Below are 21,938 nucleotides of genomic sequence, written 5' to 3' on the forward strand. Positions count from 1 at the left end.
ACAGTTCCATTCATGCCTTTTCCATGCACATGTGAACAGAGCTAAAAGTGGCTTCTCTGGCAAGCAACAAACTTGATTAAATGGTTAAAAATGAGGCACTGAAAGCTCCACTTGCAGTTGGTTGTGGGACCTTTCATTTGCTCCACTATATCAGATGCTATGACAAGTAAAGTGTCCAAATAATCAGATATAGAATTTAGCAACTGCTATGACTGATGGGGTCTCATAAATCAGAAGGAAATCTTCATCAGCTGCTATTGGGAATGAGGGGAATTTAAGACTCTGCAAATTTGTTCTAGTCATCTCAGACCCTATGAATGAAAGCCCTCCAAAATAGCCTGTCCTTCACAGCCCTGCTCAGCTATTGTAAACCCACAGCAGTGGCTTCCGTTATGGAACTGATACTTCAGGTATTTGGCTTTTTCTTTCTGCTGCCTTCAACTTTCCCTAGCATTCTCTTCTCCAAGTGAGTCTGGCTTTCTCATGATGTGTCCAACCACAAATCACCAAAAGTATTTGTACTGTGCAGCTTCTTTTTGGTTTTCCATTAAATTGCTATATATAGTTCCTGTATGGGAGAAAAGAATTATATGCCCTTTTTTACATTTACTGCTTTTATCATTATCAACTAAAATGATGTATTTTATTTATAATAGTGTCAATAATTCCTTGATGCTGAAAACCATGGGGTTTGTAATGCATAATTGGAATGTTCTTAAGTTAAAAGCAGAAGCACATTCAAAGAAGACATTAACAGAATGCCCATCTTTGCCTTACGTGGTATTGCAGTAAAGAAAATGCTGAGATCAGCAAGGAATATCAAGTCCTTCCGCTCTCTTTCTCCCTCTCTTTAATCCTGAATTGCCCTATTATTTTTCTATGGTTTTCTTACAGAAACATATTTCAGTTGTTTGCCCTGTTTAACATCTGTCTTCTCTTTACTTTAAAGGAGTTCACACAAAATTGACTGTCAAAACCTAGTATGAATCTTTAGGATTAGCTCAGAAGTTCATTACCGCCAGCCTTGGATGTCAGATATTATTTGATGCCTTGTTAAAATTTCTTAACACAGTAATGGCAGTAATCCTGGAGCTTATATCTGATGTTATGGGCCAGTGTTCTAACATCTACCAGGACATGTCCATCAAAGTACTTTTCATCTTCTTTTTTTAAAAAAAGTTGGCTGGAAATGAATGCACAGACCTGCTCTTAGTCTCTTTTCTAATCAGCTTCTAGTCCCATATATCATTTCCCCAAGGATATTTAATAGTGAAAGATAGTTATGAGCTGTCAGTCCAGACCTTTAAACCCAAAGGCAGAAATGTGGACCCTGGGGCAATATTTAATTCTGATATGAAAATGAAAAATGGAATGTAAGAAATCAACTTAGGAGAGAGTATGGCCAAGATTAATTTAGCTTTATAGGGACTTTGGAGGTTTGATAACTGTATCAGCTAAATTTATCAATATTAGCTATATTTATGTTTTAGAATGAAACCAGCTGGTGCACATTTTCATAATGACAGCTGACATTTAAAGGACCTGACAGCTCTTAAAATTCTACTGAAAATGACATTTTAGAGAATATGCCTGTTGTAGGGATTAAAAGCACTGATACAGCATTACTGAAAACCAACAAATGCCTTGTTCAGATCAACCCTAAATTTCAAAAAACATCATAAGCACTGTTTTCTGTTTCAACTCTATTATAATAAAGCAATCAATTTTGGGGACATGTGAATTGACTCTGTATGGATAAAGAAGCATTTCAATAATTATACAGCTAGAAAAGACATTGTGATGATTGACTGCACATGGAGTGAAGTAACCAACTGGCTGAATGCTTTCTGAATCAACATACTGCTGTGGAAAGATTTAAAAGCTTTTCTACGGCAATGCCAAGATGTCCAGGCCTACAGATTGTCAGCAACCTGGTAGAGCTAGAGAAATCCTTACCAAGAAGATACATAGAGGATATGTGTAATTCTCTTCCTTGCATTTCTAGTGTTGTTTAGGTATCTTTGGTTCATTACCTTCACAGGCATACTCTAATATATCACTTGACTGTGCAGTGATAAAAGCCCCTTCTTGGCCAACATTTTCCATAGGAAAAGTAAGGTGCCAGATTTCCTCAGCTGGAAGATAGTAGAACAATGCCTTCAATGCCTAGAACTTTCTGGTCAGGTGATTTCCAGCCTCTATTGTTCTTTTATTAAAAGTGCAGCATGTAAGGGAAGTTGTGCCAAGGAATCTCTGGAGATCTTTGACGTCTTCTGATGTCAACATTCGACTACATTGCGTCTATATTAGTGCCCTTAGTCAATGAGATCCTTTCACTAATTGATGAACAAAGGTTTGTCACTGATGTGTAATTTTAGTTCAACTGAAGACCTTTGCGTTTTGCTGACTCACCTGTGGATCTAGGTTGGGGTTGGTGGGACTGCACTTGTTTGGTTCCATTCTTCCCTCTCAGAGAGATCTCAGAGGATGATATTGGGCAATTGCTCATCTGCCCCGTGGGCTCTCTTTCATGCGGGATTCCACAAGGTTTCATTCTGTCATCCCTCCTTTCAACATGTATGTGAGGCCACTGGGGGAAGATAATGAAACAGTTTGGGCTGTGGTGCATCAGTGGGTAGAAGACACACAGCCCATATCTTTCTGTCTGTCTGTCTGTCTGACTGTCTGTCTTTTCTTTCTCTCTTGTCAGAGCAGAGTGATGAAGACACTAATACTTCCAGGGCGATACATGAAGGTCAATCCAGAAAAGATGGAGATTAGACTGAACAAGTAAAAGACGATGGGGTGGTTATGGAACCTATCCTAAATTTAGTAGATTCTGCATTACACTTTTTGGGAGGCTTTTTATTCCAGAAGGTCTTGTTGGTTTTCTTGTTCCCTGAGAAATCCTGAATATCCTGGTTGCATTAATGACTGGCAGTGTGCTTTCTTATTAGAAAGTGGGCAGGATCTTTCCCATTCCACAAGGACAACAATGAATGCCAATCTGAAAATGCATCTAGATGCACACACTTGCAGGATATTAGACATTGTTAAATTCACTATCTATTTTGACATGTAAATCTTTGAAAAAAATATTTCAGATCACTCAGGGGGCCAAGTTATTTCTCCATTTAAATTGAGACTGCAGGCACTTGCGAGAAGCCCGTTAATGTGAATGACTTCTGAATGCTTTCAAGATTTGAAGTGTGGAAAATGTTCAAAGCTAGTCCTGACTTCACCATGTTGCTAATTTAGGATATCTGGGTAGAGTGTCTTTAAGGAAAGTTTGCAACATTGTGGAATGCACTGAGACTCTCTTTTAAGATATTAGAATATAGTATGTTAAGATAACATATAGCCTTGGGGATTCAACTTTACTTGCTAAGCTTTTCTACAGACTTAGCTCTGCATAAGCAACCTCCCCATTCAATTCAGTGAAGGAGACAAATCTGCAACTGTGTGATTTTGAATGCCTGAATTTCTCTGCACCATTAATTTGAATGAACAAATTGTACCAGAGCTCAGAGCTACGATGCTGCCTGCAAAAAAATAGAATTTCTCAGAAAAGAGTACATTTCAGCAATGAATGCTAATTTGGAAAAAAATGTGGATTATGCTTCCTTAATCCTTGATGGGCTTTTATCCTTTATGTTATGGAACTGGTTAGCATTATACCAGTTGCTTCATCGAATCTGTCCTATTTGCTGTGCTGAATGAAGAGTCTTCTTTTAACCATGAAGTTTAGAACAGTGCAAGATATTGGAGACCAACATACAGCACAATGGATAGAGGTAAACAGATCTCTGGATCTGGACAGCTCACAGAGATAGATGTGGTCCAGTCTCCCCAATGCAGACAAAATCACAGAGTATGCTGGGCTACATGAATAGCTTGGCAGTGGTGTAGATACTGCCCACTTCTCAAAGCTGAATCAATAAAAGAGAAAATCTATTCTTCCCACTAGCCAGCTATTCCAGCTGGGTGATACAGTGCCCATATATGAATTCCTATCTGGACACCCCAGTATTGCAAGAAAAAATGTAGAGCCTGCTCACTTGACCATCTGCAGTGGGAATAATTCAGTCCCAGGCAGCTAAGCTTTGGTAAAGTGGGAATGAGATCTTATATTTCTTTCAGACTGTCTAACTTTGACATAAGTCTGCAACTGAGAAAACAGGCTAGCAAAACATATACCTGTTAGTGTGTGTTATGCTCTTTTAAAGGCTGATGAACTATGACTTTAGTACATGGAATGAAAATGGCTATTATGCTTTATATTAGCATTGAAATACATATTCATTCTTCCCTTCCTTCACGATATTCCGTGAAGGGTATTAGGGTTGCTTCCCCATTCATTCTCCTCTAGCAAACAACGCTGTGAAGTAGTTTAGCTGTTATGGAGCACAACTAGTTCAAGGTAACCCTTTGATTTCATGACTGAATGGAAAGCTGAACTCCAGTCATAGTCCTCGTCAAAGGGTGTTTTCAAACAGATGGCTTCTTAATGGATTATATGCAGTGAGAAAAAAGGATGAAAGAATGAGTGGGAAAACAAGAATGGGTTACAAGTGAAAGACAGTGTTGTCTGGACCCTGCCTGTACCTTCTGTGAACGAAACAGGGTGATTGCAGGGCAAAGGCACGGATGAAAGAAAGAATGCAAACACACTACCCATTACACAGAATTGGCTCTGTGTGCTGTAAACACTGCATCAACTTCTTCCTATCTACTGTGTGTCCAATATACATTTGCTGTATGTATGAGTGACCCATGCCAGATCAAATCTGTTACATCAACAATAAACAGATGGGTGACTACTTAATGTAGGCTTGGTGTCTGAAATTGCTTAATCAATGACCTCTAAGTGCCAACATAACGTTACAACCAAGGAATGGAATGCTTGCTAACAGAAGCAATTATAAAATGCAAATGGTGGTGCCCTTATTGCCAAGCTTGCCTGAAAAAACAAATGCCTGCTTAATAATGTGTCTCCAAATAGATGACATACTTATGTGTTAGCATTATAAGTGATAAGGCAGAACAAAATGGTGGTTAAAAATGAAAGAAAAGCAAGCATTTTAAAACATCGGTTTGGATCGAAAACTGTTTCAGTCATCACTGTTGCTGATTCCCTGACTCCAGTCCGATTATCCTCCAGCACGAGGGAAGGCAACCTATTTCCCCTTATGTTTAGAAATCAAAGGCCCAACTAAGAAAATCCCATTTGGTATTTCATTCATTCCATGCTTATTCATTCTACTTATTTCTTTTCTTAGCCTTGAAGTTCAAACTATAAATTGGCTCAGCTGATTGTCATTCTGTCTGGCTTATAAAGAATAATCAATCCTTAAGCCGAACAGCTTAATAGTTACCACAGTAAGGATGTAAGGAGCCATCCATATTAAACCTACCTATGATGCTGTAGAGTACATGATTTAGCACTTAAATCAAGCATCTCTATACCACAGTAACTTCCCTCCACTCATAGGCCATTTCTTGCTAATTGTATTTATTTATTTTATTTTATTTATTTAGAGAACTTCTATGCCGCCCCATTCACCGAAGCCTTGGGGCGGCTCACAATCATAAATAAATAACATAATATAAAACAATATAATTTAATTGTAGTCATAGTCCAGAACAGGAGCAAGCAACATGGTGTCCCCAGATACCTTGCCGGGCAGTCATAAAGGTGCCTACGCTTTTCATGTTGTAATTTCCCCTCCCTGCCCTTTTTAACTGACAGCTGGGATTGCTGTGAAGCAATCCCAGTGTTGAAAACTATGGGACTCGACCCCATATCTGTCTTATATTCAGTCTCTGAGCCAGCAACCTGTTCATTGCCACACCTCCCATCACAGCCATCTTTTGATGATGCCCAGGACCAAAGTTTCTCAAAGTATAAAATATTCCCATGATCCAAAAATTTTCCTATGCCTGGTCCAGAAGCACGCAAACATCGCACACAAGAAATGCAGAGCTCCTTCAGAAAAATAGTCGGCTCATATAGCAGATTTTATTATGAAGGGAAAGTTGTTGGACAGTTAGAAAATCAGTACACCTCCTTAGGGTAGCTGAATTTGTCAGTTCTCTCTCCCACATTCAGCTCTTTAAAACCACAAGAACTTCATGAATGTTGGTGATCTTTATCATAATCAAACTGAAATGAAATTCTCACTTATCTGCGCCAAATTTAATCTGCAGAGCTATTTTGCTAGGTACAGATATAACTACCTTCCATATAGCTGTGAAAGATGAGGAGCCTCTCAGGGGAAAGACAAGACAAAACAAAACAAAACAAAACAAAACAGGGAGCAACCCTAATTGAGCACTAATTGGGAGAATGCAGACAGATTCTAACCCAACTTTTAAGGGCTAAGCACTCAAAACCTTGGGCCTGGCTGGTCAGATGTAACCATTGCTGTTTCTCCGATATATAAGCTATTTAAATTCTTGCTTAACTAAATGTAGAGAACTTTGTAAATTTTGGTAAATTCTTATCCAAAGCAAAGTTAATTGACATTTTCAATGAGCTTCAGGTGGCAGACAAATCCCACAGCTCATGTGTGTTGTGCTTAAACCATGCAAATGCACATGAGAACATTGCAAAATGTTCTCTCTTTCTGCTTAGAGCTCTCATGCTATCCTGTGCCAGCTTCCCGCTCTCGAGGCCCCCGAGTCACTCTTTCGCATCCAAGTAGATGACTGGCAACCATGGGATTGGCATGATTGGCAATCATCAGCATTACGTTAAGTGCCCATGAACAAAATTCACCTGCCCTCCTGCATGGCACCACATTATGTAACCCTTCCTAGAAGAGGAACAGTATATGAATTATGAGAGACAATATGACGCTGAAACTCCCTGTTTTAGCTAATCTTCCCATTAAGACCTTCTGAAAATAGCAACCCAGGAATAGCTCCAAAGGAAATGGATGCCAACTTTGGGCCTATGTAATTTGAGTTCTGATCAAGGGGGAAGCAAAGTTATTTTGAGCATAAAAAACTTATAAACTTATATATGAGTTCAATCTTTATATGCGAAGAATTTGATTGTTTTAGAGGTGGATATTTGTACTGAGCACCCAGTGAAACAAGGTCCTGCAGAAACTTCTCAAAAAACAAGCCAGAAACCATTTAATGGGTTGGCAGATTCACACTTCCCGCCTGCCTTTAATGCCTTCCTTTAAGTGCATTAAAACAGACATTCCTTGCTGTCTAAAAAAATCAGCCATCAAAATTGCTTGAATTGATGGCTGACTGCTCACACACCCCAAATGGGTACCCTGCTTAAAAAAAGCTTTTCATTCCTTCACTTAAAACTGCACACTCGTTTTTGAAAAAAAAAGAAAACATCCTTCATGAAAAACTGTTGCATTTGGAGGACTGAAGCAAAGTTGTACTAAAATAAGAAATATATTTAAACAAGATCACTGATGCAGTTTTTTCTGGTATGCACATGAACTTATTTTACTTACACTTTGGTCTTACATATTTGCAATAACACCTTGATCTACAATTTTTCATTGATTTTGCAATGGTAAAAACCAGCTTATATACCCATATTCTGGCACATAATGGCAGATCAACAAACTCTGAAAAAATCCAATGAGAAAGCAAAATTACAGATTAGCCTAGATGCCTAGTTCTGAATGAGGTGCTCGAGCAATACAAACAGAGGATCCGAAGTGTGAACACATGGCAGAGAACTTCTCCTTCTTCCTCTCCTATGGACTTTATCATTGCTAGACTGTTTTTGGATGCAACCATTCTTAATAATGTTATTTTATTGCCCCTGACCTGTTCTATAATGGTTTTAGGCCAAGAAGTTCTTCCTACATTTCTTTTTCTATTGATTCTACTTTGAATGATTATTCACGACAATCTGTATTTTTCATTTCTTATTATATGACTGAAATATTCTGATTTTCCGCATTTTATGTGTTTTCAGATTTTGTGGTTTTTATAGGACAACTAAGATGTTTCACCTGTGCAGCTGCATGTCATCTCACACTCGTCAAACAGGTAGAATGAATATTTTTGCAGGAAAAAAATCCACAAGCTAGCAACAACAATCACGACGACGACAACAAAAGGAAGAAGCTAATCAGTGGCAGCAAACTGTGTGGACCAGGATGGTGCTAATCTTGAAAACTTGCACGGATCTGCAGGGAAGCCCTGGTAGATCTACTTTACTTACTCCATCAGCAACGGAGTGATCACTTGCGGTGACCTCTAGCGCCCAGCCCGAGCACAAAGCAAAGTTTTTCCTAGTGCAAGGAAACCTGCAGTGGCCGGTGGCAGCATGAACGAATCGTGTAATTGCCTGCCACAGCCGGCTAAATCCTTCTGGGAGGGTACAGAATGATGTTGGGTGAATCATGGCCAAAACCTTCTGTCCTTAATATCCGACCATTCAGCTTCAGGGACTGACCCTATTTTCTACACCATACAAATTTGTATAGATCTTTAGCATATCCCTCCTTATTTGACTTTTCTCAAAGGCAAATTTAAAAATAAATTTAAAAATGGCACAAATGCTTCATCTGGCTGCCACTGGCCACCAGTCAGTGCATGGGTCCTCTTTTTCTCTTCTTCCTCAGCTGTTCTATTCTGGTGATCACTAATAATATTATGGCACACTGTACCGTGGTCCACCACTACATATTTACCATGATTTGAGGTTTCCACTTCTGCAGTAATATCATCCCATATATAGTATTTCCAATTAATTCAAATTAAACCCAGTCAAGTTGTATTATCAATGGAAAGCTTTATAGAAGCATAAATCTGGTCCTCATGATGGCTATTGCATTCACATGATAAGCTACTGGCAGTTAATATTACAGTGGTAAGCAAAAATCTTGAGAATCAGGAAGGTTGCTGAGATGTTGGATGCAACACATTAACATCAGGGGTTCTACTCATAAGAAGATAATTCTTTGTCACATCCAAAGGGAACACGGGAGGGATTTGCTTAGAACTCTGTCTCATAGCTACTTCAAGGCACCTTGAAACTACCTTTGTGCAGCATTCAGTTATGAGAAACTGATTGTGAACTCTAATTGTCAAACAGATGGACTGTAATATTGTCTGTGCCCTTTCCGCCACCAGACATTTGTGGGGACAAAGTGTATTCAGAGAATCAGTCAGGTGAGCAAGCCAATGCACACTCAAGTTTACAGCAGCCATCACATGGAACCAGCTTCAGTCTGTCTTCATGTGGTACCAGTCCTTAATTCAACCAAAAACAAAAGAGGGACTAGATGTGACCACAGCTTAACCTCAAATGGCCAAGCTAAAACAAATATACCATTTTTATGGGATTAAAAGAGACTTGTGGGCGTAGAAACCTTATTCAGATAATGTAGGTGCATAAAGATCCAGTTCACAGGTGATGACTAACTTTGAGTTGTTTAATCCAGGTCAGTCATGGGCATGTGGTAGCGTCCCCAGGCTACACATCTCTAGCCCTGCTACAGCACTCCCGTTTGCACTGCATCACCCCTTCACTTCCTAATGCCTGAATAGGGCTATCATGCCCAGTCCCTATCCCAAACAATTCATACATCCAGATCATTGTGTGCCTCCAGCAGAGAACAGCATTAATTGATTTGCTCCAAACCAGATGTGCTTGAACAATTCAAGGGGCTGTTTAGTACAATATGTGAGGTGAATTGAACAATTGGATCATTGTACAAGACTTCGTTTTCATCTTTGTGTGCTCTTTCAGGTGCATTTATGAAGAAAAGTCATGCTGTTCACATCATATTTCAAAATGTCAAGTGAAATGTATCTAACTCATTGAAAATTCACTGTCATTCAGAGTACAAACTCACAATAAAAATACTCCAACTTTATGTATAAATAGAATTTGAAAAATACAGTCCAAATTAAACAGAACATGCTCCCATTGATATCCGACATATTATTTAAAAATGAATAAAGCCATTGTGATGTATACATTTAAAATCATTTTCTAAATTAGAAAATTCATTTGAGGTGATGGGAAAAGCTCCAAAATTAGCTTGACAAAACGTATTCACCCTACATGATTAGAGGGGAGGGGAGTTTTCCCTTACAGTACAATTCAATTCAAAAACATACACGGTCAAGAGAAGGAACTTGTGACCTCAGCCAGCCTTATTATTTCATTTCAACATGTTTTCTAGCAATTACAGAATAAACATAGTATATGGAGATGATGAAAGGAAGCCAAGTTGTGGTCCTATGCACATTTACTGGCACCAGTGAAATAGATAGGTCTCCACTCCAAGTAAATGTGCTCAGAACATGGGACACTCCATCTCAGTGCAAATTCAGAAGTCTCAAGGCAGCTGTGATTAATGAGAAATATTAATCCAAGCATCTGAAAAAGAAAAATCTTCACACATGTGGTCCTTGGATTTACTACCAATTTTAATCATAGCAATAGTATCAAAATGGAAATGTAAGGAGGTCACAAGCTCCTCAATTATGCATGACATATTTTCTTCCAGTTTTTTAAATGTATATTCAAAGTAAGGCATATAAATAGAAGACATAGTTTATCTGATGTCTATATCTCTAGATATAGATATATAGATATTACATATGTACACATAAATATTATTAAAACAAATGGATATTTAAGAGCCCCGATATGGGCTATTGTAGCAGCATACAAATCAAAATAATAAATAATATTTATGTCTCTTTCAAAAAGTGGCATCCACCTACTTGTCGATGCAGTGTAGAGTAAGTTCAACATTCTATGTGTTAAATCTGGAATGCATCCAAATTGCAATAGATAAAAACATATTCAGTAGTAAATCCTTAATATATTGATCTTAAACTTTTCCAGATGCTACCATCATATGCTTGAAGAGTAAACATATTCCGGAAAGTACATATAGAAAGATGTTTTCTAGACTTCTGACTTTGGGCTGATAGAGTTGTGCCACTTAAAACCCAGATCTATTTGAAGAAGTTTATTTTTTTCCCATTAACAGATTTTGGTTTCTTCTTCGTCCATAAAATTAACTGCAGTGAACTTCCAGGAGCAAAAAGGTGTCTTTTTTCAAGCTTGAATAAGAGGAGAAATAGTCACTTGTCCTGAAAGCTGGCTACAATTAAAAATATTGAAGACAAATTAAAAATTGTGAAGTTGAAAACTCCAGTGCTCATTCACTATGAACTTTAATGATGTGAGCAAGACTACAAAAGGCATCAGAATGGCTTTACAGTTGGTTGCCCACTGGGCTACAGCTAAACCATAATTTCAGAATTAAATGCAAAAAGGGCCATATTTACCTTTTCCAACTGGGCATTTTTTTTGGATTTGTACAAAAATTCCCCCACTGCCACAAAGACGGAAAGTACCAATCCTGCTGCCAAAACAATGAAGATGCCACCAATATTTTGTACTCCGAGGGCACTGGCATCTTTGCTTTCCTCTTCTGGGCAGCCATTGCCTCTCCACCATTTCTCCTTCATCATGTGCAGCTTGCCTTCCTCTTGCAGATGAAGAATGGCTATAGTTATCTTGTCTCTATATGGAGAACCTGCAGGAGAGCAGAGGGAACACACAGGTCACTAAAGTGTGTTCTGAAGGGAGTCCTCTTTTTCAGTTATGTGAAATCTGATCTGATGAGAAACCTTGAATGCTTTCAATGTCTCTGCCATCAGGAGGCATGCCTTGCCTTTATAGTGAAGCCCACTTCTTGTTTATTGTATATATCCTTTATTTTGTCTGAATGGTTCAAATTCAGGCCACATCTTCCATACATGCCTTGATGGCCATCTGAGCATCACTAAGTCACTTAAATGAACTTTGGACATGATCACCTCAGAACTGTAGCCCTTGACTCTGCAATTCTAACAGCAAAGGAGCTTGATATGATACTAGACTTCCAACAAGTGACCACTGTTAAAAGACCATTTATTTTGCAAAAGGATTGTTCTTAATTTTAATGAAATGCTGTTGAAGCCTTTGGGATTCCAGTGTCCAACAAGAATTGTTTTAATTGTATGAATTAATAATATGAGCAAATAACAATTTGGAAAATAATAATCACTGGCATAAATAAGTACTTTCCATGTTGACAATTTTGATGGAAGTAACTTAATTTGCTTAAAAGTAGCCATCTGGCAACTAAGGAACAATTATGCAGAAAAGCGGACTTCGGTATTCCCTGGTGAATCTATAACCCTATCATTCCCTATAAAACTTCCTTACACATAAGGCATGGAGGTTGTATAATTTACTAGCATATAAGTAGACACTAAATGTCACTGTCTCACCAAAGTTATACCTGCTACTTAGTTCCAAGTTGTCTATTTTAGTCTATGTTTGGACAAACAATTTAATTACTTTAGACATTCTGATGAGAGATAAACCCATTTTTCAACAAGTGTCCAGTGACTAAGAGCACTTTTAACTACTGCTGCGAATGTCTGGGTGCATTACAGTGTTATAGCCCCTCCCAAGAAGACTTACAGCTTACAAATGGCATGGCAGGCATAATTGTCTGTGCTCGGACTGGTACAATATTATTTAGACTACTCAGCAGTAGTAACCATCAGTGACTAGTGCATAAGAAGAGGCAGCCCACCCTTTCCAACTCAAGAAAGATTAAAAACACAACCTCTTAGTGATGATTTCTTCTAAAAAAAATCTGATTATACTCCAGCTTTTCATAAGGCACATGGCTGTTCTAAACAAGCCAAGGAAACATTCAGCTGGTTTCTTTCTTGAACAGCCATGTTTGACCAAATGCCTCACAAATATTGTGTTGTGGCCCACTAAGTCTTACATGAAAAGGCTCACACAAAGTGGAAGCCACCACAAAAAGGCCCTGCTCCTAGTGATTGCTCTGCTCCTTTAACCCTCATATGACGGAGAAATCTTCATTCACACAATATGATCACCAAACTCTTACACAGAACAGATAAGGAGTCAGCTACTATACAATGTTCACACACACACACCATAAATAACATTGGAACTAATTAAAATGGTACATGGGCAGGAAGGGATATGGAAAGTAAAAGGAAGTGGCTTGACTAATGAATAAAAACTGGTACAAATAACAAATAAAGAAAAGCTGGTACAAATTTTACAGTAAATTTAATACACAGAATTCAAAGGATAAGGTTTTGGGAAAGGATTTTGGGGAAAGGATTGGCCGAGACTGGAATAAACAGAGGCAAAACACAACCACCAGCAACCACCTGTTGCAAGATGTCCTTTTTGGAGGGAAAGGTGTCTAAGAAATTTAATTAATCATAGCAACAGCAACCCCAACAGTTGCTTAATAACTGCTGCTCCTAAGAAAGAAAACTAGCACATAATATTGAAATTCACTAAAACAGCTTCTGATATAATGCATTAATGATCCTCCTAGAAGCATTCATATTGTAGTACACTGCAATAGTAGTCTTTTCCTGATTCAAATCAAGTGCTGTAAGTTACAAAACTAAACCCGCTCCTCTCTTTATCCTTCTCTAGAGTTTTCCATTGAGCTGGGACAAAAAAGCCACCACCCAATACAGAACTGAAGCTTTGCACTGGACCACTTTAGACCCAAGTTATTACATATTCAGATATGACCCAAATACAGTCTATACTGGTGTTGGATCCCTGCTTGTATGAAACTTTCTGCATGCCCCTGGAACTTGAACATGCTTGGCAAGAAGAGATACCTAGCACTGAGCCAGAAAATTCTTATTATCACTCTGTAAACACTTGAACCCATTGTACCTCTTCCCAACTGCTTCCAGTAGTGACCATCTTAGATCTATAGGGAAATAATTCCCTATTTCTAGTTGCTTTTATTCCCTCTCTACATTAATTACTTCCTTACCCCCACTTCATTAACAACATTAGCAAAATTGTTAATGAGCAATATGGGAAGTCACATAGCTCAGTGGTGGAGCACATGCATTGCCCAGAACAGGTCCCAGGTTTGTTTAGAATGAACTTCAATAAAAGGATGAGGTGAGAGCAAAGATCTCTGCCTAGAACCCTGAAAACTCATTGCTAGTCAGACTTAATAATGAGCTGGACTGAGTAATGATTGGATTCAGCATAAGGCAGTGCTGCAAGGAATCACAGAATAATGGAAGCGGTTTTTGCGTCCAACCCCATGCTCAGTGCAGGATTCCAAGTTAAAGCGTCTGTGAATATAGCTGTCCAAGTGGCTCTTCAAGCCACAGGCCTTGGACCTATGTATGATCTGAGTGTATATTAAGCCAAACTCTAAGAACAATAGCAATTATTTGCCGCTTTACAGCTTAATCCAAAAGTTATGCTTAGAATCACTGTGCTGAGTCAGTGGACCAGAGGACTACACACTTCATGCTGACATGTGGATCCACATATGAAAATGAAACCAGAATAGATCCATAGATATTTCCAACAATGTGATTTCCCCTTGATTTTACTGAAGTGACTGGTGAGTAAATATAAGATGGAAGGGTGGTTTTGAAGAGCATATTTGTAATAACTCTTAATAGTATCAAGACATTTAGGCCAAAGAATGGTCTGATTGGAAAGCATATGTCTTTAAAAATGGGTCACAATAGATAAGTTTAAGGAATCCACAGAACCTACAGTTTTCCTGTACATACTGTATATCCCATCCCTTTTCAGTCCTGGAAGTCCTGTTGCAAATATTCATAAAATGAATCTGAAAGTCATAGAAAAAATACAATTGGAGTCATGCTGTTACATATATTACTGGGAACATTGTAGCTACGTGGAAATGCACAAAATTTCTGGAAGTGCAGTTTTGTGGCATTTGGGAGCAGAGGACAGTTGAGCATCTGTATCATTTTAAGTTTCATCCACAATCTGCAAGCCAGTCTGCCATTATATGTACCACATAAAGACACAAATGAATAGGCTGGATCACAGCCACTAGACCCATATTTTGCAAATCTGAAACAAGGGTTATCCACTTGATTGGTTACTAGCATCTGCTCTGGATGAAGAAATTTTCTGTTTTGAGACACTATGAGTACTATTGTTGGAGAGAAAGTGTATAGTAGGTTAGAAAGAAGGGGGGAAAGATGTTCCAAAGGGTAACAACATTTTGGACTGGGCAAAGATGCTTCAAGGTCTACCAAGGATCATAGCCACATCAGACTGATCTTCCTAAAAAAATAATGTGCATCTTTCCCAATCTTTTAAGGTTCTGCATCTGTAGCAGAAGTCATTACAATGGTACCTCGGCTCACGAATGCCTCAGTTCACAACCAACTCAGGTTGCAAACAGAAATTTCATAAAAATTTTGCCACAGGTCATGAACTCTGCATCAGGTGACAATCGCAAGCGCGCCCGCCTTCCCTGTTGAGGGGGGGAGATGGCTGCAATTACGGCCATGTTCCCTGCCCAAGCGTGCCTGCACCTGCCTCCCCCCCAGTGCACCCAGTCCACCTCCCCCTGCACGCCCAGCCCGCCTCCCCCCGTGCATCTGTACCTGCCTCCCTCCCAGTACACCTGCCTCCCCCCCGCAGCACACCTGCGATCGCGTCCATCTCCCCCTGCCCCCCCACACGATCGCTGGAGGGGGAGAGATGGCCATGATCTTTGTTGTTCTTTGTCACTTTGCTTCAAATTTTTGTGAGCTAAGAAAAGAGCAGCTGAACGGATTAACCTTATTTACATTGACCCTTATGGGGAAATTTGACTTGGCTCATGACCCATTTGGGTCATGACCAGAGTCCTGGAATGGATTAAGTTCGCGAGCCAAGGTACCACTGTATTTATCCTCAAATCAGAATCATGAACTAAGGTCCCATCTGATATATGTGCAACTGCTTCATCAGCCTCATGTGACACATTTAGTAATTATGAAGAACTTTGAAACTTACAATTAAAAAGAAAAAATAGACACACAAACAGGCAGCAGTCCCATCTTGACTTCCTCATCTTAACTCCAGTTTGCAGAATAAAAGTGCAATCTTGGAAACCACCTAGCAATATGCTTTGCTCTCCATCCCAGTTCTCTTTGCATATAATGTTGCCCAGGGACTGCCGATTTAGCAGCTTAAATAAACGGTCCACATTTAAGTTTTCATTTGCTGTTTCCTAGACCCAAAGAACTTATTCCTTCACCTGGATGAATATTTTCTCTTAGCACTAGCTAGTATTTTTGAAACAAATACAATAACCACTAGTTGATTAAGTCTGGCTCTCAGTCCATAATTAGAAGCATCAGTAGATGCAACTTTTCAAAATATATAATATTAAATTATACAAATAATGGACAAACTCAAACAAAACTAACTACAATCCAAACCAATTATGAGAATTCCCAAAGTACTTTTCCATGTACCATGTTGACAGAAGCAGCATGAAAATCTTTGCATACCATGAAGGACAGTTCCTAAAGATGAGCATAAGGTTTCTAAGATTCTTGCAGACTTTCTTCTGGATGTATATTTATAAAGTTTTAGCTTCGGGCCTATTTCAGGTGCTCTTTAGTACTGTTGAAGATTATTTTCACACTCAAATGTGTTTGTGAACCACAAGAATACTATTATTGTTCTGGACCAGAACAGATGATATGTTCATAATTTCAAGTAGCACCAATAAAATGTGACGGCCTCTTTTCCACAAAATAAATTATGTACGGAGTGGCTCACAGTATCAAAGACTGGATAAGCAATGTCCACTTCTTCAGCTGAACCAGCTCTGCCTCCAATGCCAACCTGCTGGAGTTAAGACTAAAATAGGGCTTACATGAGTAGGCTGTGGTTGTACAATTCCTTCATATAGGAGGTCAACCATGCAAATACACAAGTTAGATGTAATGCACATAGGTCCCACACAAAAAACATGACTCTATACCATGGGCTGGTTGCATCAGAGATGGCACAAACACATGAGTCCATGTTCTTACCGCTTACCATACATAAAGACATATTCCTACACCTTGCCACATATGGAGGGTAACATCCAATCCTACCTAGTGATATAAGGTGCTGGTGCTCATACATATGGAACATATTTAAAGCATATTTAAAATGCTATGTATTTTTCCTGCCTTCTGGCAGTACAATATCAGGTAAAGGGTAGTAAACACTTCTGCTCTACAGCTTTTTATAAATCCTTCTTTCTGTGGAAATCAATGGTTGCCCATTGCAAAGTCTTTATTGGGTTCTCTTCAATCCATCCAGAATGGATGCTTCCATGCTTAGCTATCAATGTGATAGGTGAAATCCATTTAGACGAGTACCTCTTTTCAAAAATGCCCTTTTGTAGTAGGTTTTAAAGCTTCTCTGATACCATAACCTTAAACTCTTAGAAAAGTAAGTATTCTAACTTCAGTAATAATAGGTGTCATATCATTTCTCATTTTAACTTTGTAGTCTGTCAAGACTGGGCAAGAGACTGGGTTCGGACGTGATAGCCCATACTTAAGGGCAGAGTATGGATTGAGTGTGAGTTGTCACTGAAACACTTGTTTGAATCCAGCTGTTCTAACAAGCCACAGCTTGTTAACTATAAAGAACCTAACAAGAGAACCCATGGTTTGCTCTCAAATTATAAATTGTGGATTGTTCATCATAGTCCATTAACACAGATGGGTTCAGACAACAGCCCATAGTGTAACACAATCCATATTGAACTCATACTCAACCCGTCAGTGTGGATTATTTAGTTTTAGTTATTTTTTTACAGCATTGGTCCTCAAACTACAGGCCACGGGCTGGATTCGGCCCGCCATGCCCATTTATCTGGCCCGCTATAAAGGTGTTGGACTCACCGCACACATGCATGCACACATGCCCACATGGCGAGGTGGAGGCTTGCTCGTGCGGAGATTGTTTTGGACTCGCTCAGAGAAAAGGATCTCCTTGCGAGCAAGCTGGCGCCTTGCCGCACGCACTCCCCCACCCATCGTTGGCATCTTTCAACTGACCCCCTGTTTAAAAAGTTTGAGGACCCCTGGTTTACAGTGTTCTCTGAACCCAGCCAATGCCTGATGATAATGCTGTATCTTGGCTTTAGCCCTCAGTGCCTACCCAAGATACGCTGTTAGGATTAGAGACATCAGAGCTTCTAAGTGGACCTGAACACATTTTGAGCTGGCAAGTGACCTTTCGGGTGTTTTAATGGGTGGCTCAGTAGCAGCACCCACTCAACCCTTATGTGTGGACTATTATAACATCTGAACCTAGTCACGCTTGTTAATAATGAAATGACCAACACTAATGGTGCAATTCAGCATAATTTAAATATAGTTTTGAAGGAAAGAGAAGACAACTAATCCAGACTGAACAACCTAAGCAGTTTATTATTGACTACTGCATAGCAATCAAATATTGTACTTCATTACACAGTGGGCTTAAAGCCTTCTTGAAGCAAGGACTCCTCTAATATTCTAATTAGAGCAGCATTCTAATATACTCATTAATGTCTTGGATGAAAACAAATAATTCATGTAGTTTTATTTCTAGAAGGTCAAAAATGATTGCCTGAAGCACCTTTTCTGAGTCAAAGCATTTAATTTAAACATGTGAAATCACAGATATATATAACAGTTGAGCTGGAAGGGGCCAATCAGGTCCAACATCCTGCTCAGTGTGGGCCTCCAAGTTAAAGCAACCCTGCCAGATAGCTGTCCAGCTGCATCTTGACTGCCTCCAGTGTAAGAAAGCCAACAACTTCCCTAGGCAATTGGCCCCATTGTTGCATCGCAGTAACAGCCAGGAAGTTTTTTTCTAATGGTCAACTCAGTATCTGGCTTCAGTGTCCTGCATTATAGCCTGACTGAGAGGAGATCCTGGCCCTCCTCTCTGTGACAAGCTTTTAAAGTTTGAAGAGTGCTATCACATCTCAGTCATTTTTTCTCAAGACTAACCATGCCCAATTCTTTCAGACAACCTGATAGTTGTTCCACCTAACCCACTTTTAATCAAGATATCACTGGGCACTTCATCAAAAGCTTTGCTGAACTCAAGCTACAATATTCCATATCGTTCCCACAGCCAATAAGGGAAGTTACTGGTTAAAAAAATGAAATGAGATTAGTCTGGCAGGATTTGTTCTTGACAAACCCATGTTGGTTCATTTCCAAGGTGTTTGCAGACTGAGACATGGAGGTATGTCACCCACAGGAGGAGGAGGCCAGCACGGCCTCCTCCTTCTCCTGGCACCAATCTGGAGCTGGGAAACAGGTTCTCTCCACTTGGGGAGGCTGGGGCTGATGAGAACTCGGGGGACCAGCAGGACCCCCAGCCTGGGACGTTAGGCAGCAAGGGGCCGCTGCAGGAGAGGCGAGGGCCAGGGCACGGCTGCCCACCAGCACCGGGAAGGTTTGGCGGCAGGTGATTGTTGTTGGGGACTCCCTGCTGAGGGGCACTGAACTGGCAGTGTGCCGCCCCAACCTGGAGACAAGGGAGGTTTGCTGCCTGCCGGGCGTACGCATCCGGCATGTGAAGGACAGAGTGAAGCATCTTGTTCGCTCCGGGGGTCACCAGCCGCTCCTGGTGATCCATGTGGGCACAAATGATGTGGCCAGGCAGGGTGTGGTTGGGACCACCAGGGACTTTGAGGCCTTGGGGAAGAAACTCAGGGAGCTGAAGGCCCAAGTGGCCTTCTCGTCAATCTTACCTGTCCGAGGATTTGGGCCAGGAAGGAACAGGAAGGCCTCCAAGGTGAACGACTGGCTTAGGGTGTGGTGCCAGAAGGAATGCTTCGGATTCCTCGACCACAGCACTCGTTTTCTTGCCAATGGACTTCTGGCAAGGGATGGGTTACACCTCACGAGGATGGGGAAAAGGTCCTTTGGAGATGCTCTAGCGAGCTGCGTCCAGAAGACTTTAAACTGAGCCAAGGGGGAGGATCAGGGCACTGGGAGCAGGGTTTTAGAGATACTGCAGGGACTGACAGGACTCCTACAGAGAGGGGCCAGGTATCAGGGAGGATGGGAGGAAGGAGGAGGCTGGGAACTCCAAGGAAAGGAAGCGGTGGGAAGGAGTTGAGGTGCATGTACACCAATGCTAGGAGCATGGGTAATAAGCAGGAAGAGCTTGAAGCTCTCCTGGGAATAGGAGGGTATGATCTGGTGGGAATCACAGAAACTTGGTGGGATGAAAGGCAAGTCTGGAATGTGAACATAGAAGGCTATCACCTTTTTAGAAAGGACAGGAAGGGAAAGAGAGGTGGGGGCGTGGCTTTATACATCAGGGAAGGGATAGAATGCAGCACAGATGGGGATTCGGTAGAGGCAGTCTGGGTGAAACTTAGGGGTTTTGAAAGGGAAAGAGACCTGACAGTGGGAGTATGTTATCGCCCTCCAGGTCAACTTGAGACCCTGGGTGATGTCCTGACAGACCAGATTCTAAGGATATCTCAGGGGAGAGACACAGTAATCATGGGAGATTTCAATCTCCCGGATATTACTTGAGAGACTCACTCGGCTGTGACAGCCAGGTCACGTCGCTTCCTAGAAGCGATAGAGGGAGGGTTTTTCACACAGAGGGTCTGAGAGGCAATGAGGGGGGGAAACATCCTTGACTTGGTCTTGACCAATAGGGAGGAGCTGATAGATGAATTACAGATTAGGGGAGCTCTGGATGCGAGTGATCACTCCATCCTTTGCTTTGAGATCAGGGGACTGGGGACGTGCAGCAGGTCGAGCACTAGAAGCTGGGACTTCAAGAGGGCCAACTTTGGCCAACTGTAGGCCAGACTGGGGAAAGTCTCCTGGGATAGGTTACTGGAAGGTAAGCGAGTTGAGGAGGGGTGGATAGCACTCAAAAGGGAGGTTTTGGAGGCGCAAGCCTTGATGATACCTCTAGTCAGTAAGGTGGGGAGGCGGAGGAGAGTGCCACCATGGATGCGAAAGGAGGTGGTTAAAGGGATTAGACGAAAGAGGAACCTCCGTAGGAAATGGGTACTGGGGGAAATAGAGAAAAGGGTATACCGGGAGGAGGAGGCCCGTTGCAGAAGGATTCTTCACAAGGCTAAGGTTGATTTCGAGCGGAGACTTGACAAGAATATCAAGAGCAACAAAAAGGGCTTCTTTCAGCATGTAAATAGGAAGAGGAAGGGGAGACAAGTGGGACCACTAAATAAGGAGGAAGGAGATCCAGTGACTGATATGAGGGAATAGGCACAGATGCTAAATGACTATTTTGCCTCTGTGTTCTCCCCAAAGCAGGATGGGGGATATCCGCATAGGAGATTAGATGAGGCTGGGGACTTAGGGGCACAGATTATTTATTTATTTATTTATTTATTTATTTATTTAAAACATTTCTATGCCGCCCCATTCGCCGAAGCCTCGGGGCAGCTCACAACATAAATTAAAATATAATACATTAAAAATATAAAACAAATTAACAATATAAAATAAGTCGCCCTGGCCAGATAAAATAAGCAAATAATATTAACAATTAAAATGACGTTTAAATAAAAAGGTCTTCGTCTGGCGCTGAAAAAAAAATAACGATGGCGCCAGGCGGACCTCTCTGGGGAGCACATTCCATAGATTGGGCGCCACGACAGAGAAAGCCCTCCTCCGAGTGCCTACCCTCCTAATTTCTTTCATGGAGGGTTCCTGGAGAAGGGCCTCTCCCGCAGATCTCAGGGGGCAGGTGGGCATATATGGACGTAAGCGCTCCTTCAGGTAGCCAGGACCCAAGCCGTTTAGGGCTTTATACGTCATCATCAACACCTTGAATTGGGCCCAGACTTCAACGGGAAGCCAGTGAAGCTGACGGAGGACTGGAGTCATGTGAACATAATGCCCAGTCCCCGTCAGCAGCCTGGCAGCTCTATTTTGAACCAATTGAAGTATCCGGACCGTCTTCAAGGGTAGCCCCACGTAGAGCGCGTTACAGAAGTCAAGGCGGGAAGTCACCAGCGCGTGTGTCACTGTCGCCAGGCAGTCGTACTCCAGGTAGGGGCACAGCTGATGGATCAGCTGAAGCTGAAGGA

At 40.9% G+C, this 21,938-nt stretch overlaps 1 protein-coding gene across 1 annotated transcript in view; it reads right to left on the bottom strand.

Moving 5' to 3' along the window:
* The window catches only part of GRIK2 (glutamate ionotropic receptor kainate type subunit 2), a 531,310-nt gene that overhangs the window by 9,128 nt on the left and 500,244 nt on the right, over window positions 1–21,938 (bottom strand). The window contains exon 15 of the mRNA XM_044427342.1: window positions 11,296–11,546. Coding sequence (XP_044283277.1) covers window positions 11,296–11,546 — 251 coding nt within the window. The remainder of the gene's footprint in view (window positions 1–11,295; window positions 11,547–21,938) is intronic.

Source organism: Varanus komodoensis, unplaced genomic scaffold (assembly GCF_004798865.1).
Source record: "Varanus komodoensis strain SLA01 unplaced genomic scaffold, ASM479886v1 scaffold1, whole genome shotgun sequence".
In the NCBI taxonomy this organism is placed as follows: Eukaryota; Metazoa; Chordata; class Lepidosauria; order Squamata; family Varanidae; genus Varanus; species Varanus komodoensis.